Source organism: Rhipicephalus sanguineus, chromosome 6 (assembly GCF_013339695.2).
Source record: "Rhipicephalus sanguineus isolate Rsan-2018 chromosome 6, BIME_Rsan_1.4, whole genome shotgun sequence".
Taxonomy (NCBI): Eukaryota; Metazoa; Arthropoda; class Arachnida; order Ixodida; family Ixodidae; genus Rhipicephalus; species Rhipicephalus sanguineus.
The window spans coordinates 37194818-37218288 of record NC_051181.1 but is presented as its reverse complement, the minus strand read 5'-3'; the positions used below and the strand labels follow the sequence as shown (position 1 = coordinate 37218288).

The following is a 23471-nucleotide window of genomic DNA, read 5'->3' as shown; positions in this document are numbered from 1 at the left end:
GTACAGAACTGAGCAGATGAAAAGGCACACCGGTGACGCCATGGCAACCACTCATCCGTTGCTGTACCACTGCTGCAGAATGTCACGACAATGGGCCTGGACCAATTCCCTGAACGACGTGAGAAACTTGGCATGCGTGAGCAAATCTGCCTGTGCACAGCAGCCCAAGAATGGCAAATAGTGCACAGCGAGACATGCCACTACTGTGGACAGTGATGCGACTGTACATAAATAAAAGGGCATTCTGTACAAGGAACATGGTGGCCATGACAATGCCCGATCTGTGCAACTTTTTCTGGCACTGTGTACTGATTTTGTAAACAAAGATAGCAGTGCCCATGCAAAGCAATGTGGCAGAACTGTATGCAACTTAAGTGTGAGGCAAACGCATCGGAGCACCTCTTGGATTTTGCTGACCTTTGCGCAAGCAGATAATACGTGGAGAAACAAATGCCCAGGCAATTTTCTGTGTTGTGGCATTGCAGTTAGCAACATTTCCTTCTTGATAAAGACGAGATGCATAAAATCCGATGAGTGCTTGCTGGGGACAAGAAAATACTTCATTGTCGCGAGAATGACACTGTTGCAGGGTTTCGTCATTGCGGGTTTCTACTGTTGTCTATGTATCCTAGGGACTCCTCATTCACGATGCCATTGAAGGCCACCTGATGATGAGGCGGCATTTCAATGATAATGTACAGCCAGTACATCATCCATCAAAATTTTTTCTGAAAACAGACTTTTCCACGCGTGTCTCCCTTCAAACCCATAATGTGGAAATTAGGCAGATCCACACGCTAACCCTGGTAGCTGAATGACTGCAGCACTGGGACATGCTCAAGTGACTAACGTAGAAAACATTTTAACATGTAGTCTGTTGCACTACTTACACTGTAGCGCTGGCTCTGTCTCAGCTGCTGCAGGCTCTTCTGCAGGTCCATGTCCTGGAGGCTCCGTGCAATGTTGCCAAATTCTTCGTCACGGTAGCCGCCCGAGCCAGACGAGCCTCCCATCATACCTCCTCCGCCCTGCTGCGGCCCCGTAATGTTGAGGAGCCGCTGCTGCAGCTGGATCATGGTCTCCAAGGTGGCAGCCACCGATGTCGGATCGGGCATTCCGCCAGAGCCATTCCCGGGACCACGACGTTCTGCATAGTCCTCAAGCATGCCGGGCTGCAGGAGTTGCAGAAACACTCGCATGAACCATCAGTGGCAAGAATTTTCGGACAGAAGAAAGGCAGTAGTAACCGATTATGGCTCGGTCATTGGCACATGTTTCAAATCTCCCAAAAGGGGAGGGGGTGCTTGCTCGGGATTTTCATTATATTTTTTTTGCAGGACAATTATCCTGCAAAGGGTAATTTCACTGAAGGATTGAAATAATAAAAGTTGGTCCCATGGAAATGCCCCTACGAAGTTGGGGGCCATCGAATTAGCCATGGGCAAAGAGGCAAACACAAATGGAGGGGAAAAAAATAAAAAGCAAAACAAGAGTGGCAACGGAGACAAAAACTGCCTGTGTGTTAAAATCAAGTATGAAGCTGTTCGCAGCACCAGCAGCAGCCTCCCATCAGATGACTCAGATGCACTGTCATTGTTATACACTGGCGACGGAGCACATTCTGTTGTCGATTTGCATAGGTTCATTTTGTAGGTGAGTGTGACCTGTGTGCGGCACCAGTGGGGCATTTTGGAATGAGCCCGATGATGTCAAGAGTCCCAAGTACAATTAATCAAAAGCACTCAAACTACTTATAATAAAAAATAACATTCCGTGCATTAAAAGATGTAATAAAATGCTCCATGAACGTTTCTCTTTGATTCATAAAAAAAAGGAACTTAGTGTTACCATGGCGCACAGCGCGGGTGGTTCAAATGTTGTGTTTTCGCCGGGATGCGCTCCGCTCACGCGGTCACATTTCAGTGGTAGTTTCCGCTAGCACAGTCGCGTTCTCGTGGCAGTTTTTGTGAACTGTCCCTCCCCGTGCCTCAAAGCCAAATGAGCCATCAGGTGCCTTCTGCACGACTCTTTGGAGGGGATGTACATTAGTCTGACGTGGATCACACAAGTGAAGGCTGCGCATAGAGATTTCACGGGTTGATCATGTTGCATTTTGGTGGCACAGCGCACGAGCGGCGTAAACAGAAGCTCACTGAAAGGCACCAGCACAAATGCACACGAGGCAGCCGTATCCCCACAATGACGGCCGGATCGCATGCAGCTTCCCGACTCTACACAGCAATGTCCGAGTGTCAATAGCTTCCGCGGAAAACGTTGCATTACAATGCAAGCAGCAGCGGCGAGCAAATAAGCATAGGAAGAAGTATAGGAAGTACCGTAAAAAGCGAAATATAGGCTGAATTTTTTTCAAGAAACAGTACTAAAGTCGACCCCTGTCTTATACACTGGTCATTGGTAGAAAAACTTCACAAGTCTGGCCACTATGGGCAACTGAAGTCAACCCCCTCCACAGTGATGTGATTGACTGAAGCTGTTTTGGAGCAGGTTTTTGGAGCAGCCAAAAGTGCATTTTGGAGCAGGAAAAGGGGCTTTTGGAGCAGCCAAAAGCGTGTTCTGGAGCAGGGAAAACTGCTTTTGGAGCAGCTAAAAGCTCAATGCAAAGTAGAAAAAGGGACCGTGTGAAGCAAAACAGTCAGCTAAGGAGGAACTCTTTTGAAATTAAAAGTTCTGTCCAATAATGGGTGTTTGCATAACACCACTGGATCACCGAGCAGCCCCGCAAGTGTAAACATTGACGTTGCGGTCTTATCGGGCCCGTAGCCAGGGGAGGGGGGGGGGCGCCTAGCCCCCCCCCCTGAAATTTTGATGGAGGGGATGTTTTACCAAAAATAATGGAAATCAGTGTTTTTCTCAAATAGTGAAGGCTCAAATAGTGAAGTGAAGGTCAAATAGTGAAGCGAAGATCGACACGAACCCCGAAAGGCTTCGTGCCTTTTTTTTTTATGACTATATTGCCTTTAATCTATCGCTGCGGTAGCCGCGTACCTTTGCAGCTCGTAGTCGCTATCGATGATTGCGTTGATAGCGACCGTGGTTTCGTGCGCAGCAGTTGCTGCAAACGGTAGTTCCGTTTTCAATTCGCGTGCGCTGGTCGCGCACGTGCCTTCAAAACTACGTCGTCTGTTGCTATCTACGATCGCATCTGCCGCGGTTTTGTCCGCAGCGTTTGTGGAAAGCAGCGTTGCTTTGACTGGGTGAGCGTTGGATGCGCGTGCACTTTCGGAGTTCCGTCAGTTTTGTCGTCGCCATACATGATCGTGTCAAGAGAGACCGCGGTTTCGTCCTCGGCGGTTGTGGCAAACAATAACCACAGTTCTGACAGTGTGTGAGCTGACCGCGCGGGTATTTCCGAAGCGTCCAGTATTCTGCTCTCGGCCGCCGCTCGACGGATTCGGTACCAAACCATGAAACACATAACCTCAAGAAAACGTCTTTAAAACGTTTAAAACCTCTATAAACCTCTATAAAACGTTTTATAAAGGTTTCATGTTTCGTGGGAAAGTTGGTAGCACCCGCCGCGACGCGGAAAAGTGTTCGGAACATCCGAATTTCGGCCCATTCGACACAGTGGAATTCGGCTGGGGAATTTTACGAATTTCTATCAGCCGTTTACGTTTGCATCAACGCCTCCTAAATTGGTTTCCTATGGGTTCACAAAAAGCCTGGATCGATTGGGTTGGACTTTTCAATGTGGATAGATCACGCACAGAAATTTTGATGTCCGGGAGATTTTCCTGCCAACCGTACACGCGTAAGAAAAGGTCGAAATCAGGGAGTCTCCCGGATTTTGGCATGTATGCACTATAGGAGGCTTTCGTTCGTTTGCAGGAAAACTGTTTAGCGATTTCGGAGTCCGTGAACATCCTCGGAAATAGATGTGGCCGTATCTGCCCAAGAGTCTCTCTGCACGAACCACGCGGTCGCCCGAGAGCGTTGCTGAACACTGCGAGAAGTCCAAATACGTCTGACACGCAGGTTTTTGCGGAGTTTTCAGTACACCTGCTGAATCCCAGTGCTGCTTCGTGGCCTCTATGTGACTCTTGCTTGTAACATGTCGCTTTATCGCTGCAAAACCATGCCATTCGCAGTTAATGGTCTGACTGCAGACAATGTAAAATCCACTGCCATCGCTGCCTTGGCGACGCCAAGATGATATAGTGTCACCATTTTCATCCATCTTGTTCAGGATGTCGACAATGAACTTGGTGGAACGACCTGAGGCTCTGAGACGGTGAGACACGAACAATTCGAAAAGCAATTCCCCTCAAGAAACGTGTAGCGATACGTTTTTTGCTAATGACGGAATAGTTTTTGTTGCTAGCCGTTCCACGGCGAACCTATATAGTTTTCCACGAGTTTTGCTCCCCGACTGGAGTCGCGTTCCGTGAAAATCCTCAAACAACACGAAGCTGCCAATTAACTGCGCCAGTTCACGGTTTGCGATAACCGCGGTTAGGAGACTAACTGCTGTTATGTCTGCCCTGTAGCTACCCCTAACCGTGGTTAGCCGTAACCGTAGTCAGCTTAACCACGGTTAAGGGTATAATGGTTTGAGCAGCGGAACGTAAAAAAAAGGGGTAAAAAGATGACAGACAAGGACGTCGCTGTACTAACAACTGAAATTTTATTTCTATGTTGCTGCAGCGGTGCGGTCACACCAGCTCGCGGCGAGCCGCTCCTTCCAAGGTGCATTTTTGGCGGGTCACGCCAGTTTACAACAGTCTGGAGGGGATTATGTCGGTCCCCAAAAGGCTGAGCAAGCCAAACCAGCGCTTAACGAGCCTTCCCATCAATCAGCGTCCGGTCATGTCCCCCAGAAAGCACCGGGCGGCGTGCCGCGAAAAATGATGCACGAACCCATTCCTCTCGCGGCACGAAAATCCTGCCGTGCGGCAGCTTCAGAGTCTCGCGTTTTGCCGGCGCACGTTTTGACGCTAGTGAGCTTATCGTTTGGCACAAATTTGGCGCAGAAAAGCGGAGATGTAGCAGGATGTAGCAGGTTTCACATCTTGGCGCAGTTTGGCGCAATTGGCGCAGCTGTCACATCACTGCCTCCATCGCCATCACAATCATCGGCGTCGCTTTGTTTACTACCAGCCTTGTGCTGTGGGTGGCCTCATTTTGTGCTTTTGTTATTGTCTTCTATTTGGGCTCCGAGGTGCTCTTTTTTCTTGTTCTCGACGGGTGGCTGATCACAGTTCACCGTAGCGTTAACAGTGATGCTACCGAGGACTTCTGATTTGGAGCAATTTTTGGAGCAGCAAAATTTCCGTTTTGGAGCACTTTGGAGCAGCAAAATTTTCATCTTGGAGCACTTTGGAGCAGATCATTTTGCATCTGGGAGCACTCTGGTGCAGCGAATTTTACATCCTGGAGTGCACTACAGAAGCATATTGCAATAACATTCAAGCACCGGAATATTACTATGGGGCTCTTATGAAGGCTAGAAATATTTCGATTCATTGCAAATCTCATGGAAAAAATCATCTCCGGAGAACTCCATACTTCACTCGCTAATGAAAAAATAAGGGCTCATGCAGTTGAGTGTTCTGAATTAACCTCTTCGGCGATTATTTTCGACACTAGCAAATAAACAGAATACCAGATCAATAAAATTGCACTTTATGAAATAACACTCTAAATACATCTATGTGGTTATCAGCAGACATTGTAGATAAACGCCGTGATGTACAGCAGTGCCTCAATGCCAAAGAGCCACACTGTCCCTAATGAATTCCCCTAAGAAAACTCCTAGGCGAAAGCCAGGTTCTTTTTCTTCTCGATCGATGGGTTGATCCTCCCCTCCTCCTCTGCAAGCTTTCTGCACCTCACCTGGTTTTGCGCTAGCTCCATGATCGGCGCACCGATTACGGAAGCAGTGTAAAGCGACGATGACGTGATGGCGTCATCACGTGACATCACGATATATGACGCCATGATGACGTCACAAGTTTTGACGATCTATGACATGATGATGACGCCATCACATGATTATTTTTTGCATCAATCGATTGACGCCTCCGACGGTCAATTTTCGTGTTTGATAAAGTATATTGCGAATTGAACGTTAACAACCTGGCCTTACATACCAAACTGTCCTCCACCATACAATTTGTTGGTATCGCGCATTCATTGCTTCGCCCTTAAGCGAAACTGAGTTTTTTTACCCGTCAGCTATTGACCCCCGAAAGCGAGGGGTGGACGTGTAACATGGGGTAGCCGCTTCACTGTGGGCCGTCAGCGACGGGCCCGCTACTGACAGCTGCGTATTTGCGGCTGCTCCTACCAGGATATATGCTTTTATTAATGAGATGACATTTTCACAAAGCAAGCAAAAAATTTGAATTGGAACCCTAGCACGTGAGCTCGAAAGGGCAGGGCCTTTTAGGGGGTATTTACCGCAGAGTGATTAAACTCGGACGTGCAGGTATACGCAATTACGAAAAAGCTCTTCCGAATGAAGATCCATGGATAAAGTATATCTGAGGAAAAGTGTGAACGCGTTTCCACCGTTCGCGTGCCCTTCCATAAACGCGAAGCAAGGAAAATTCGATATTGTTCCATATATACTGCTAGCGATCCCAGATTTCATTCCGCGATGTCCGGAAACAGAAGTGACAGACATTTTAGCAGCACACATGTAGTTATTACTGAACATTGCTTTCCTTACGTGCCGTGCGACGCTTGAAACGAGCTATCAGCAGCGTTTCTAGAACAGACGACGTCCGCCGATGAATCGCCGTCGCACTTTTTCGCTACCGATAGGCCTAGACGTCACGAGCCTCTGCGGAGAGCGCGTTTTGCTGTCGAGCCGACTTGCAGAACAGAAGCTGCGTCGGCACCGTGCATGGCATCGTGGCTTATTCGGGACGCACGCGCGAGCGCTGTTTATTCAGCGGAATAATTCTTGGTCCATGGTTGCGACTTTGGCAGCCCCGAGATCAAGCTGCACATGTTCTGACGCGCCGGCCGTGCGACTGCCGTTGATAGACGCCCCCAAACCCGAGGCTTTGGCGCAGTTTGGCGCAATTTTCGTCGATATTATCAGGATGGCGCAGTAAATACAATTTGGCGCACTTTGGCGCAGTTGGCGCACGAGTGGAATCACTGCGTTAAAGAAAACAGTGATCGAGTTCGTGAAGGCACGAAGAAATCTGGTCTGATGTGTGTGAAAGGTGTGTTGGGATGCTAGCACACATGAACGCGAGCGAGAGCCATGAGTCACAAACAATAACTGAATGTTTATCTTTGCACGGGTGTTATTGCTGCTCCAATCTCACCAGATACTCTTTCTTTGTTGTTTCCTGCGATGCCAGCAGCTTTGGTTACAGCGGCATGTATGGCTATGATTAGAGGCTGGATTTTTAGGCACTAAAAAGCTGGTTTTAGGCGCCAAAAATAGGCAGGCAAAACAATGTTTTAGGCTTCCAAAATCGTAAACATAGGCACAATAAATTTTCACATAAATGCAGATGATTTCAAACATATATGTGCGCGACCTCAATTTACGACAGGAAAACAAAAATGTTATTGCTCAAGATGGCACAAAGGTGCCAACATTTGAACATAGCCTGCTTTGTCCTGCACGGTTCGCACTCCCGTGTTCTGCAGAGTGAGTCAAGTGTCCACTCTCGAATCAACACACTCCTGAGTGTCTTTCCGGCATGACTGAGAAGTGCAGAGCAGGAGCAGACAGCCAGACTGCTAAAAGACCAGAAGGGGGGGATTCCTTTATTGGCCGGGTCCAATTGCGTAGAGCCAATTTCTCCCCTGGCAGTGAACCACTGGCGTAGCCAGGCGGAGGGGGAGAGGGTTCAAACTCCCCCCCTCCCCTAAGCTATTCAGTTTTGCGTGTGTGTGTACAGTAAAAGCTCGTTAATTCGAATTCCATGGGAACGCTGAGCAATTTCGAATTAAACAAAATTCGAAATAATGAAAGTGAGCAAAAATGGGTGGATTTCAGGGGTGGGGGCACGAAAAATATTTATTGGCCAAAAAAGTCGGTGATGACCGTCTGCTTCTTTTCTCTGAACGCCACAGCTGCGGCTCTCTGTTCCAGTGCGCGGACGCGGCACAGGGAATCCTCTTCACCCTCTTTAAAGCTGAAGAAGAGACGCGCCACATTAAGTGCCTCCATCACCGCAGAAGCTGACGGGCGCTTCGTCATCTTCGTCTTCCTCACCTTCTGGCTCTTCAGCAACAGGCTGCGCACCGGCTACTTGAGCGATAATGTCCTCATCAGTCAGGGCACCACACACCGATGCACCTGTGTCAACTTCAACATAATCGGCAAAACGTACACCCCGAAGAGTGTCGCGCAATGCCACTGGCATGAGCTCCTCAGCCCCGTCCACGTCACAACTATCCTGAGCACTTCCAGCTGCAAATCCACTGCGGCGGAAACAGTTTGCGATTGTGGTTGCGGTCAGCTGTTCCCATGCGCGCACCAACATGTGCATGGCAGTGAGCAGCGTAATGCCGAAGTCCTTCCTGTCGCCCGCGCACAAAATCATTCTCTCCAGCATGTGATGCCTATAAAAGCACTTGATGTTCCTTATCACACCCTGGTCCATTGGCTGTAGGGCCGCAGTCGTTTTTGCTGGAAGGAACACTAACTTTGTTGCTCTCAGCTCAACGTCGACTTTGTGCGCCGAACAGTTGTCGACGACAAGAAGAACGCGCCTGCCGCCCAGTTCCATTCGCCTGTCGAATTTCAGTAGCCACTTCCTGAATAGCTCACCTGTCATCCAGGCTTTCTTGTTTGCGGCGTACTCCGTCGGCAGTGACCGAATGTTTTTGAAGCACCGTGGCTTGAGTGCTTTGCCAATCACAAAAAGGGGGACCTTTTCCGTACCGGTCATATTTGCGGCGACCAGAACAGTGACACGCTCTTTGCTGCGCTTGCCGCCGGCACAGCTGTCTCCCTTGTAGGTGATCGTCTTGTCTGGCTGCAACTTGAAAAATAACGCTGTCTCGTCAGCGTTAAACACATCCTGTGGTGAGTAGCTCTCCAAGTACTGCTGCAGGGTGTCGCTTCTCCAAGTAGCGCATGTTTCGGCGTCCACTTCCTTTGCCTCGCCGGATAACGTGCGGAATACGAGATTGTGCCGCTCCCTGAAACGATGAAACCATCCCTCGGAGGCGACAAAGTCTTCAATGTCCAAGCGCAGGGCGAAATCGGCTGCCTTGGCCATGATGATAGGGCCGCTCAATGCGATACTCTGGGCTCTCATTTCTTTAACCCAGATAATCAAAGCCGACTCCAGTTCCGGGAACTTCGCTGTCCTTAGCCTTTTTCGACTGGCGCCAAAATCCTCGGCTTCATAGGCGTTTTCAATGGCCGTCCTGTTGCGTATGTAGGTTGACAACGTGCTCGGAGGTATGCCGTGCTTCCTCGCAATTTCGTATTTGCTCGAGTTCCCTTGGCCAACCTCTCGCAAAATCTCCACCTTCTCCTTGACAGTCTTCGCGCAGTAGTTTCCCCGCGGCATCTTGCAACTTCCATGCGGAATAAGACGGCTTGACGGCGTGAACGAACAACGTGCTCGAGGAACAAAGTGACGCTGCCGGGTGCGGCCTAGGACTGCTAGGACTACTCCGCTGACTCCTCAGCGTCCCGCGGGTCCCGCGTATACAAGTGGCGCCAGGCGCTGATATAGCGGGAGGGCTACGGAAAAAAAAAAAAAAAATTGCTCCCTGGATTTCGGAGGCCATACTTTGCTCGCCCTTTGCTCGTCGGCCACTTGAAGCTCGAAAAAACCGGTCGTGCCACCTATCGTTCGGCCGTAAAAGCTTCCACTAGTGTTTGACGATGATGACGCTCGGCGGCGCGCGCTTCGAATTATCCGTAGAGGCGGCAATTTCTGTTCGAATTAACGAATCGTTTTACACATGGTCTCCTATGCACTGCGGACCGGACTGCGGCGAGCATTTCGAATTATCCAAAATTTCGAATTAATGAGGTGTGAATTAACGAGCTTTCAATGTATATACAAGCACACATACAAACTCATGCACGAACATATACAGTAGAACCCCGCTGTTACGTTCCTCACTGCTGCGTTTTCCCGGCTGTTACGTCGTTTTCCGCCGGTCCCGGCATAGCTCCCATAGGATACAATGTATTGGGAACCCCGCTGTTACGTCGTAAGTGCCGGACCGTTCCCGTATGATACGTCGCGAAGTGCGTCCGGAGCCGACCGAATGACTGCCAAAGAGAGCGGCCATGGCACATTTTCGCGCAGCTTGGCCTCGTTTGACCGTAATATTAGCCGCATGAGAGGCGCAAGCAACAGAATCTTTCAATTGATGCAAACAAAAGCATGGCCTTCGAGATTCAAATTGCAAAGATGGCGTCTATGACGTAACTGCTCGCGAAAGCAAGGCCTTCGAGATAGGCATTTACTATTGACAAAAGCATAGCCTCTGAGATTTGCATTGCACAAACATGGCGTGTATGACGTAATTGCTTGCGAAAGCAAGGCCTTCGAGATTGGCATTCACTTCTGCCATCGCGTTGGCGTAGACTCATCATCATCGTTATTTGTCGGAGAACGGGAGGAGTTCGAGCTGGTTGGAGCTCGCATGGTCGTGCGTGCGGTTCGCGGTCGGACTCGCGGCGCCAGTCGTGATTGCGTGTGCTTAGTTCTTTCATGCCTACAGCTGTTGGTGTTAAAAAAATCACATACGTTGATTACATTTCTGTGGATAAGGCCGTCCTAAGCTCCGCGTTTCTATCCATCGACTAGATCGCGGCTGAGTGCGCCAATTTTCGTGCTGCTCGTAAGAATTGAAATAAAATTCTGTACCACTAAATATTTTGCCGTTTTTCCTGTTTTTCGGCTCTTACGTTTCCCGTCTCTTACGTTTATTTCCTACGGTCCCTTCAAAAACGTATCAGCGGGGTTCTACTGTATAAAGTATGGTTATATATAATATACGCCATCTGTAAAAGAGTAAGTGAACTACTTTTACTTGAACTTAGAGTCTTATTTTAGCCTGTAGAAACTTTTCCTGCTTGACGTGCAGCTGGAGATCTCCCTTTGTTTGCACTACTTATTGTCACAAACCTTGGGCACGCAAGAAAGACACCACACACCTACCTGCAGCTGGCAAAATAACTTTCCTTTGACACAACCTTTTATAATGAAAGTGGTGCATCACCATTAGCACTTTACCAGGAAGCACAGTTGAGCAAAAACTCGGAACAAAATGTGCTCCACTGCCACTCTGTGACGACGACACTGCATCTGACCCTTTATTAGGCGGTTGGCAACACTGCAAATGTGGTTTTGGTTGTATACTCGATCATAAAGCACAGGCAATTTTCAGACTCGTTTTATTTGAGAAAAAAGTGTAAATATGGTTATTTAATCGGGTTCTCAAATTTTTTTCAGACTTGCTTCTACTGCCAGCATGAAGTTTCTTGCAATTACCTATAGAGAAAACTGGCACTGCGATGTTGTTGCAGCATGGATCTGCCAGATTCAGAGTGGCATCGTTCACATAGTGTTTTGACACTTTGAAGACACATCTGGCTAGAAGCATTCCGGTCGTCGCAATGATTAATTTTGTATTCGAGCAGCACAGAATGGGCGATTTCTTTCTTAGCGCGTTTATTTCTCAACAAATTTTATTTAACCTTGAGAACTTCAGCGTCTATGCATAATTTTATAAAATGTAAAATGACCACCTGCTGATGTTGGAAAACGGACTACAATCGAACCCACTTATAACGATCCCACATATAACGATCTATCGGTTATAACGACCATATTTGGGTGCACTTACGATTTTCCTATGCTAACCATTGAAGCTGCGTCCACATATAGCGAACATTTTTCAAAGCCTCCTACTTTTACAACGAACACTTCAGACACGGTCGCGGTAAAAATATGGCGCATACGAAGCGAAAAAAAGTTAAAACATTCCTTCTAAAGCGTGACAGGGGCGCACGCTCGCGCGTGCCCCGCTCCAGTTTACTTGCGACCACGGTGCTCGCGACTAAGATATCCCAGATCGGCGAGTACTGCACGCAGATTTCGGATGCTGCGAGCGAGGTCGCTCACTTTCCAGGCGTCTCTTCAGTGGCAGAATGGCAGTGAGGAAGAAAAAAAATAGCAGGCAGCATGAAGCCTTGCGGTCAGCTTTCGCACGGTAACCTATCCTGACGCCGTTCTCTGCAGCTACGACCGCCTGCGATGAACCAAACAATGCCTTGGAACGCAAGAAGGCATAAATGCAATAAGTGATAACCGCAATAACTTTCCATCGCATAAAGGTTCACTGCGTCCCTAAACTCGTCGACGCCACAACGTGCCGCAAAAGGTCATCCGTCTTTTTGGTAACGGCAGAGACCGCGGTCGATCGGTGATAACGATTTCCGCGCGATTGCGGCGATGCCTTCGCGGATAAGCATCAGAAAAGAGCGAAGGCGAGGTGGCGGCCGTCGATGAACGTACAGTTATGACTTATAGCCGACAACCTTATATCACAGTCATCTGTAGATACCGTAATTACTCGAATCTAGGCCGACCCCGATTCTAAGCCGACCCCCTAAAGTCCGAAGCACGAAAAAAAAAAAAAAAAAAAAACTTACCTCGAATGTAGGCCGGGTAAAATTCACAAAGAGAAAACATTTATTGAAAATATGAAGATGAAATGGAGCAGTTGGTTCATCATCAAGATGCCGCGCTCATTCCGAGTCGTCGTCGCTGATCTCTTTGTCGCTGTCCTCAAACAGTGCGCAATCCTCGGTGCCATCAAGCGCATTTGATATGCTGCACTTCTTGAAAGAGCGCACGATCAAAGTTCCTGGGATGTCGTCCCACGCTGCAGCCACTCAGCCTGCCAACTGAGACAGTGATGCCCGCTTGAAGCGGCCCGTCGGCGTCAGCTGGTGGTCCTCGGTGCTTAACCAGTCCGTGTATAATCCCCGCAGGCGATACTTGAACGGCTTGAACGGCCGCAGGCTTGTCCTTGAACGGCCTGCACAATGACGTTTCGCGGGAAGGCCTCATTGGCGGGCAGCGTCTTCCTCTTAAAAACGATATAAGAAGGGAGCTTTCCGTGGACCGGTAAAAGCAATCCTCGTTGCGGCGCACGTGAAAAGCTCCTCCCGTTGGCCCCTCCAGCGACGAACATTCTTTTCGTCCACTCCAAAGTCCCGTCCGGCTTGAACGTTGGAGGACGACTCCGCGGCTAGCACAACTTTCCTTTTATACGCCGCACTATAATGACTACGCTTGTTTGGCGCCATTGAGCTACGCCACACACAGTCCGCTCGAAGCGAGACTCGAACTGACGAACGGCTCGCCTCAACACTCGCCGCAAAGATAAAAATAGAGGCCTCGCGTGCGCACTTAAGCCAGGTGTTGGCTCGGCTACTAACGGCTACAATACTGTCTAGGTGGCGCTAGTTTTGCAACATTTTCTCGATGAAAAATGGCGCGTTTTCCAAAATCCTCGAATCTAAGCCGAGCCCCCACTTTGGCACATCGTTTTTTCGAAAAAACCATCGGCTTAGATTCGAATAAATACAGTATCTGCTCGGCTGCGCGTGTGGCGTACGCCGTACACTGCGGATTGACGGCGGTACGAGTGCGCCATGCTGCCGTTCACAAGTTCGCCGCCACCGCGTCGTGTGAGACCGTTTTAAAGTGCGCATCGCTTTGTAGAAACGAAAGTAGCTCACTGTCGCTGTTGTTGAGCGGCGCGGGCTCCGAGAAACGTTGATGCACTGACAGCGAGCATATACTGCGTGTTGACTATGTGACAACTCAAGTGCGCCGCGCATCGTCGTGCAGGGCCGCGAGAGCATCGCGGAGATGTCGAGTGCGCATTGCTTGCAAAATGCTTGTTTTCGCCGCGTTGAACGAAGTGGCTGGTCGCCGCACCCGTGCACGGTCCGGAGTGAAGCGAGCATGAAGAAGGTACAAACGCGCGCATACGGCATACAGCAAGTGGCCCGGCAGTGACTCCGTTAGCCGAGTAGGCGACGCGCTGCACGCAACTAGCCAGGGATGATCGGCTCCACGTCGCGGTACCGCGCTTCGGTGAAATGGTGTCAGCTCATTGCAAAGGCGGTTAATTCACTCGTGAGCACGCAGCGGGCGTCGCTTCACGACGCGAAAAGGCTTAGCTTGTACCGAAGGGGTTGTTAGCACTTTAATAAAAGTGCAAAAAAAAAAAAAAAAACGGCTTGGCCGCTAAGCGCACGTTTTTAAGGGCGACTCCATATACAACGAACTACTGATATAACGACCACTTTTCGCGACACTTTCGAGTTCGTTATAAACAGGTTCGACTGTACAAGTTCAATGTTCATTCTGTGGCAGTCTGTCTTCCATTTGCCATTTGCTTATGCCCTGCAGGTGAGTGAACTTTTATTGAGAAATGTTATATGGGTGAATGACATCCGTTTATGAAGGTTTCAGGGAAGCTTTACCGTATTTACTCGAATCTAACGCGCACCTTTTTTCCGGGAAAACGAGTCTAAAAATCGCATGCGCGTTAGAATCGAGTACCGAAAAAAAAAAAGAAACTCGGTTATCGTATTGCCATCGACATTTCAAAATGGCCGCCTCCTACGCGCCTTGGCCATTTCTGCCATTTTTTCAGTTCGTACGTGTGCTGAGGAGATTGTCATCCCGTTCTGCGTTCGCATCGACGGCATGGAAGTGCCGATTCCAAATACTCGACTAGTGTACCACGATGCCGCATTTAAAAGAATAGTTATTACATGTGCAAAGAGACGGACGGAAATCGGGCCGCATCGCGGTCGTTCGGAGTTCCCGAAACGTGCGTGCGAGACTGGCGCAAACAGAAGCAGAAGATTTTTTACAGCAAAGCTTCGCGAAAAAGTTTCTGTGGACAAAAGCAGGGCCGGTTTCCCGAAATCGAAGAGTGTTGACAGCGACGAGGACTGATCCATTACGCGACTCGTATCGCCGCCGTAGTGGTGACAGTTTTAGCGGCGAGGCCCGCTTTTTGACTTTGTGTTTTACTTTTTGAAACTTTAGTTCTTTAAAACCCAAATACTTGTTCTTCTGAATGTGCGAAGTTTGACTCCTACGGACTTTTTTGTTCTTTTCTCTCACGAAAAATGGGTGCGCGTTACAATCGATGTATTACTTTTTTTCTTTTTTTTTGGTCGCGGAAAACGGGTGCGCGTTACAATCGAGGGCGCGGTAGAATCGAGTAAATACGGTACATGTGCAGCCGTATCAACATTTCAAGCCTGGCCTCGCTCAAAGCCAGCCAACACAAGCATCATAGACGCATATACCGTCATTCCCATGACGGCACAGCACGTCTTAAGAAATTAGCATAGATGGTGGCGCCACATTTTCTTGTCGGTGTTATTGTGAGAAGCTCTGTGGCTGCCAGATCGAACTGAAATGGCACCTTGGGAGGCACGAAATTATTATTTCAATAAACAGACCTGAGGTCCACGGAGGCCAGGCTCGAAGGCACCGCTTGGTCCGGACGAAGGAGCGAAGAGGTCCCGACCTATCGGGTCGAGGAAAGGCTCGGGGGAACGTTTGCGGGGAGGCGGTCCTCCCGACCAGAGGTCCCGCGGAGGAGACCGCATGCGGGGCGGCGAGGACCACGCAGGTGCCCGTGAAAATGGAGACGGAGAGCGTGGCCGCTTGTGGCCGAGCGGTGGAGCCTGGTCAGAGAACAAACAGGTCAAGGGGACAGTGGAAGTGAAAATGCCAACAAATTATTCTTTGAGAACTCTGCTTTCATTCTGTGACAACACTCATTATTAAAACACAAAATCAGGGTGAAAGCTTCTTTTTTTTATATTTTGGCCACACTACCTGAATAGGATATCCCAAAGCTAGCTATAAGTTCCTGGTTGCCCGAGAACATAAGGCAAGCTATTTTTTTACCGATAGAGAATAGAGAGTTCCTGCCTGCCTAGCAGATGCAGTTGAAAGTCTAGGATGTCATGGTGAGTTGCAGGAACGGATAGGTGGCATCACTCTACACACCTTTGTTTTGTGCGTTGACTGGCTTACCGAGCATCTTCTCGCGGAATGAGTGGTGTTTTTGGTACTGTGGAAAGGTAATTTACTGGTAAGAGTGAAATCGCTTTTCTTTTCACCATCCCTTTAGTGTAGAGAGCAACCCAACGACAGCACAAAATACAAGTAGCCCAGCACTACCTGTGACATCCACAAGTGTGCTCGATTTCTGCCTTACACAACAAGCCGGCACAACAATTTCATCTGGTAGAGCAATCTCAACGTGCTCACTGAGGCAGAAGCAACACTAGTGCCATAACAGTATCAACTAGAGCAGAACCTCACTTGTACACATCTTCCTGCATAAAAAATTCCTGGCGTCCAGTCCGGCCAAAGAACCTACAGACGTCTATGAATAGAATCCCCCTTTCACATGTCCCTGCAACCTTCCTGCCTGACCTGCTGCAAATTGTTGCTGTGCTGGACGTGCTGAGGAGGCACGTCAATGTGTTCAGCAATGTGGACTGCCACATGGCAATCCAAGTGGTCGAAAAGGGTCTGGTTCTAGCAGAGGCGCGAAAGAAACACCATCCTTCCACCAAGGATTTCTTAACCCTTGAACTGATGAATGAATTCTTCTGAGTTACAGGTGTGCACAATGCATCTATTTTATTAATTAGCAGCATTTTTTACCCGGATTTTTAACTGCACGTTAGTGCTATACATTTCCCAGCTTCTACATTTTTTTTGTGGTCCCATGAAAGACTTATCAGAATCTTCAACTGAAGTCAATGTAGCCACTTGCATATGTAAAAGCTACATCAAGATGACCAGTGCAGTGAATTCCACAGATGTACTCTAAGGAATGAAAAAGAAAAGGAAGGACAGAGGACTACAGCTTTGTGAGTGGAGTTTTCACTAAAGATTGACCCTCAAATTAAATTGCACAAGGGTGACTCACCGATGCCTGGATACCAGCAGCCAGGCGATGTTCCCTGGTAGTGAAGTGCTGCATATGGACAGAAATGATCACGATCAGCACACGTGTCAGCTCCCACTTCTTATGTAGAGTCAAGCATTTTCATATTCTAAAGCAAGAATGACTGCCCACCCAGGAATGCATGATGAGGCCTACACTAGTGCACACTACTGCACTGGGACTCCGATTATACGACTTGGAGGGGACCAAACAAAATCGTCGTATAATCCAGGTGCTGTATATAATAAAAAAAAAAAGCTAAGAATATGGGCAGTGTCGCTCAGTCTTGCCAAAAAAGTGGGTACAGACCGCCTGAATGAGCCCACTGCACAAACCTGCACTGTTCCAAGAAAGGTAAATTATTACAGTGTAAGCTGTTATAAGCTCAAAACAGCAGCCGATTTTGGTGGTGTAGTTGCCCACCGACATTGGCGGTGTCCATCGTAGCTATCACACACAATGAGAAAAAAAAAAAATAATAATAAAATGTGCGCAGTTGCACTAGTGGTGCAAGGCTGGAACCAACAGCGAGCTATTTAACTTAGCTTCTAAGCTTTTGCCAGTAATGCCAAGCTTTTGCTAGAGACGCTAAGATTTTGCTAGTACAGTGGAACCTCGTTAAACCGTACCTGACGGGGACGCGAAGGAACTACGTGCTATGCGGTACTACGGTTTACCCGAAAGTAATAAATTTGCACTTACTTGCGTGTAAAACGAAACATGTTTCGCAAGAACACCAAGAAACACTTTTATTCAGTGGAAATCGGACGCCAGAAGTCCGTCACTCTCGTTTGCCACTTTGGCGGCCTCGCAGTGACAACTGCAGCTTCAAAGCCGTCCAAGTGGATGGCCAATTTGTCCATCAAGCCGCTCTTTTCCGCGAACACCCGCATGACGTCAAGTGCTCACGCTGTTTCAGCTACTGAGGGACACGGCACATCCTCCGGCTCAGCGTTGTTGTTGTTGTCGTCGTCCTCCTCCTCCTCCTCATCACCGTCGCTTGCGCTCGGTAATTTGCCGCAGACAGAATTGATGATGTCACTGTCGGACAAATCTTCACACGTTTCGACTTCTTTGTCAACATCGCAAAACGTGCCGAACGGCACTTTGTCGCCGCCACCCTGCCGTTCAAAGACTTCGGCGATCAGCGCCTCGCATTCGCTTGGGCTCGTTGGTTGGGCGGGCACAACAAACTGTGCACGCGCGAAGCAGTTTTTGACAGTAGCAGGTTCTACCTGCTGCCAAGAATAGGCCAGCAAGTGGATGGCACTTAGCATGTCGATGCTGTATGTTTTGCCACTTTCCATGGCAAGAAGCATCCTTCGCAGCAAGTTTTTTCGGTACAGGTGCTTCTCCGGCCGAATGATACCCTGGTCCAAGGGCTGGGACAGTGCCGTTGTGTTTGCTGCGAGAAACTCCAGCTTCACGGCAGAAAGGTTGTCAAGTTGCACGTGTGCCGGCGCGTTGTCAACAACCATTACAATTTTTCTCCCGCTTGCAGTGAAGCGACGGTCCAGCAGGCGCACGTATTCCTCAAATAGCTTCGAGGTCATCCAGGCCTTGGTGTTGAAGCGATACAACACACCTGAGGGAAGTCGTCCACCCTTGAAGCATCTCGGCTTCGCGGCCTTGCCAATAACGAGGAGCGGCAGCTTCTCGTTCCCTGCCATGTTGACAGCAAAAGCAACGGATAACCTCTCCTTTGCCTGCTTGCCACCTGTGCAGGTCTCCCCTTTAAAAGCAAGCGTTCGGTTCGGCAACATCTTAAAAAAAAGTGCCGATTCGTCCATATTGAAGTTGTCTTCTGGGGCATACTCCTGCAGGATATCTTGCAGCTTGTTGCTGGCCCAGTCCTCCGCGCCGTCTTTGTCTGCCGCTGCACCTTCGCCGGAAACAACCTTCGTGGTAAGATTATACCGTGTCTTAAATCTCGCGAGCCAGCCACTACTGCAGACAAAACTGTCGTGACCCATTTGTGTAGCGAAGCACTGCGCTTTTTCCGTGAGGAGGGGTCCGCTTACAGGCAAGTTTCTAGCCCTCGCATTTTTCAGCCAGAGCATTAACGCCTCCTCGACGTCTGGGTAGGTTGAACCCCTTAGACGACAACGTTTGAGGTTGGACGGTGCGCCATTCAGCACTTTCTCCCTGGCTGTCCAAATGCCACAAACCGTTGTAAGTGGTAGGCCTTTCTCCCGCGCCAACACAGACTTCTTCGCTCCACGTTGGATGGCATTGACGATGTCTAGTTTTTCCTTGATGGTCAGCACGCGATGCTTCACTTGCCTGTTTGACATTGTGAGGTCGTGTCACAATAGGCGTCCGCAGATGCACAATATTTGAGCCGGCTCTGAACACATCCAACGCGGTCGGAGAGACGCGGTCAACTGACAACAAAACCGTTCATCGTCACGCTGCTCTCGCTGACTCTCGCCGGCAACGAGCTGTAGCTAGGCCGCTCCGCGGTGGCCTCCGAGATGGCCCGCGGCGCAGTTCGGAGGCTAGGCTCGCGCAATGGCCGTGGAGATACGCGCGTATGCATGCAACGCGTAGCTCGAACGGCTCAAATTTTGCGAACTCCGCGCAAAATTGGTTGGCCGTCGGAGCGCGAGACTGCAACTGAGGACTATGATCGGCAATTCGACAAGAGAATAGTACGCATTAACCGACATGTATACGATGTACAGCTACGGCTTAAGTGTGCAATAAATGCATTAACTTAAAGGGAAAACGAGTCGGGGATTCATATTAACTACGTTTAAAAAGAAACTACGGCTTATGCGGGTACGGTTTAACGAGATTACACTGTAGTACTAGTAGTACTAAGTATGGCTAGGCATGGCTATTCTCCGGTTTCGGTCTGTTCACCACACTACGCACATCTCACGTATTTTTTGGTGGGAACATGTCACATGACTAGTTGTTATGTCATGTTATATGGTTTTTAGTATCGTGGTGTTATGTGATTTAAGTCACGTGACTAGATTTTATGTGCAGTTAGATGATTATAGTCACGCAGCTAGCCATGTGGTTTTTGGCAGGAACATGTCTTGTGACTAGTTGTTACGTGGTTGACGGCGGGAACATGCCACCTGACTAGTTACGTGAGTCACGTGATGTTAATTGATTTTTAGTCCCCCGACTAGCTGTTGCGTGATGTTACGTGATTTTAGTCCTGTAACTAGTTATGTGATTTTTAGTCACGTGACAGACTCACCCATCAAATTTATTGCATTGCACGATGGACAAATCGGCGCATGTGTTGTGGGAGTAAAGTAAAAGATGAAGAAGAGGACGAAGCGAGAGCATACTGGTCCATGATGATGATAATTCCTATTTGCACTACCCGGCGCAACGAAAAGCTAAAAAAGCAGGGTTTTGGCGCAACTTGAACCCAGGCACTCTGCGTGGCAGCCAAGTATTCAACCACAGAACCACACCAATGCTTGAAGCTTCTTCGCAAAAAAGCCCTATAAACGCGTCACGTCGGGCGAAGAATCACATTGCCATCTGGCAAGAGTTCATGCCAAATGCTGCCTAAAACCCCAAAGCTAAAGATTGCAGTCAGTGCACTCACCTGGCTGTATTCACGTGTAGAGTGCAGCACCACATTGCACACGTAGCACGTGTACGTTGGTGCTGCGCCAGAGCCAAACTTGGGTCCTGCAAGGAAAGCCCAGGTTAGTATATAGCCGAAATGTGAAACATTACGGTGGCACACAAGGTGGCCCATGGGTACGAACCTTTAGGCTTAAACTGTTGCGGCTGCGGCTTGTTGACTGGTCCCTTTTTGGGAGCCGGGCCCTTGCCAGCACCCTTGGGAGCATCCTTGGAGCCTGTCTTAGCCCCCTGGGCACCATCTCCTTTTGCGGACCCCTATAAAGAGCGGAAAAAGTCATCAGTTAGTAATAGCCTACGGGGCAGAAATTGTGAACCTAAGGGGGGTCATGGGTTGTTCAGGTTTTTTTCGGGATCTTAAGGCCAAACAAGATTAATGTGTATTTGTGTGTGTACACACATACACACACATGTGTACACAGACACAGGTGTCCAAGCACAAAGTTCTCAGAGACCTCGAAGACACATCTGGCTAGAAGCCTTCTGTTTTTTCACCATGGTTAATATTGCACTCAAGAAGCACATAATGAACTACCGTATTTACTTGCGTAATTATCGCACTTTTTTTTTAAAATGTGACTGAGACATGGGGGTGCGATTATCACATGGGGTAAAAGCTCAGAATTTTTACCATGGCTACCGTGTAAGCATCACCAAACAATCAGGCTGACGAAGGCAAATCTTTGCATTATAGGCACACATTCATTTCGCTTTGCATAGCTCGCGAAAAAGAAGGGGTGGGGGAAGGGCAAGAAACCACCCTTTTGGTCCTCTTCAATACTTTTATCTACGGCCTTTAGCTGAATCAGCACAGCACCCGAAAAAGTAATTTAGTCGTTGAAGATGACTTGAAGACAGCTCAAAATCGCGCAAGAACTGAAATTCATGGTGGCGTCTCATCTTTCGCGCTGCCATCTTGGCATGGTTCGAAAGCTCAGATTCACTTTCCTGATCCCATCCTCCTTGCATATCATGGCTGCCTCGTAAAGTGGGGTAGGCAACACACACACACACACACACGCACACACACCCACACACACACACACACAAAGGCAGGTCGAACAGATTTCGTGATGTATATGCATACCTCAATATGTGGCTACTGATGCAAAGTGATCGACTACACTCAAACCTCGATATAATGAACACGGATATAATGAATTATCGGTTATAACGAAGTAAATGAAGAACAGTCTTGGCATAGCTAAAGTGTTACAAATAAACATTCATAACGAATTTTTGGATATAACGAAGTTATTTTCGTGGCAGATGTGACTTTGTTATAATGAGGTTTGAGTCAGGGCTGGGCAGAGACACTCAGAAAAGTATTCCGGAATACAGATATCGAAATACATGAACTGGAAGCCTAAAATACAGATACTGAGATACATTTGCCTTTAACGTAACGGGATATTTCGGAGATACTTTTGCAGTAAGACAAAAAAAGTATTCCGGAATACAGTTACAGCGATACAGATACTGGCATACTTTTTTTATTTGAAGGATGCTCATACTACGCAAAGACACTTATTAGTGCAGCATAATGTTGTAATTAAAGTTACAGGGCATCGAAACGTTCAGTTCATTTATTTATTACAGTACCCTCAGCGCCATTAAGACATTGCAGGGGAGGGGGGTGGACAAAGTACATAATTAGTAATAATGACATAATTACAAGTATCAATTGCAATAAAAATACACTATTTCACAGCAACAGTAACAAGGATTGGACACCGAAATCGACATACTTGGCGAACAAACTAGGCTATATGCTAGAAATAGCACAGTTTAAGCAAATCACTCGAATCACTAATGAACACCAGTGAATTGAGAAAAAGCACACATTTATTTTGAAGATCTGCTTTGCTGAGAAGGTTGCTGTGTAGGCTTCTCAAATAGGCTGTCTTCTAACAGCATCGGTTCAGCCTGAGCACAAGATGATGATGATGATGAATTAACTTTATTGATTGCCCTGCGAATTGGTGGGATGGGCCTGGATCCCGCCTAGGCTTCGGCCAAGGGTTGCTGGCCCTTGGCGGCTTCCTCAGCTCGCTGGACGGCACAAGACTCACAAAAAAAAAAAAGTCTGCCTACCACTGAAGGCGAGCACAAATTCGTGTTATAGTGAATAAATATCGCCTTCATAGCCAGATTGCCCTGCAGCGTGGCGATATCTCTTCTCGGGCCATCTAGATACCGAAACGCTTCCGCCCTCACTTGGGTTGTTCTGACTGTTCAGAATCCGAAGTCTGTCCCCATCTTCGGAATACAGTCAAACCTCGATATATCGAACACGGACATATCGAATTATTGCCTATATCGAACGGTTCCTATATCACGTGGGAAATCGCATGCATTTTTAATTTTTTATTTCGAACGAAGTTTGACGTATAATGGATATATCGAACTCGGCCACCCCAAACCGCCCGCGCTCCGTTGACAGGCGGCGAGCTTTCCCGCCGCGCTCCGTTGACAGGCGGCGAGCTTTCCCGCAACTCTCGAAAATAGCGGTAGCGCGGTGGGCGTTTACGACTGCTGCACACATCGATGGCGCCGAGTACGCCACATGAACGTAGCGGCATACGCACGCCGCAGCCTTGCAGCAATGACGCACTGCACTTGTTGCACCAGCTCCTCATCGCCAGGCATCCGTCGCATCGGTCGTTGTTGCGCTCGTGTGTTAGGCCTGCCGCGTGTTGTGGTGTGTGTAGCGATGGCTGCAGACGCGAAGAAACGGACGACCCTGACTTTTGCAGCAAAACTGGAAGCAATCCAGGCTGAAGGCGTGGGATTCGGACCTGGTGCGTCAGGGACGGAAGGTATGCCTTATCGTCGATAACTGCACGGCACACCACACCGATGCCCAGCTGAGCAACATCGAAGTG

At 48.6% G+C, this 23471-nt stretch overlaps 1 protein-coding gene across 1 annotated transcript in view; it reads right to left on the bottom strand.

Annotated features, from left to right (window-relative positions):
* LOC119395706 (uncharacterized) overlaps window positions 1–23471 on the bottom strand; it is a 57276-nt gene that overhangs the window by 5234 nt on the left and 28571 nt on the right. Inside the window, exons 8-12 of the mRNA XM_037662716.2 lie at window positions 20712–20844; window positions 20546–20631; window positions 16954–17001; window positions 15464–15691; window positions 891–1172 (exon numbers count right to left, since the gene is read on the bottom strand). Of these exons, the coding sequence (XP_037518644.1) occupies window positions 891–1172; window positions 15464–15691; window positions 16954–17001; window positions 20546–20631; window positions 20712–20844 (777 nt within the window). The remainder of the gene's footprint in view (window positions 1–890; window positions 1173–15463; window positions 15692–16953; window positions 17002–20545; window positions 20632–20711; window positions 20845–23471) is intronic.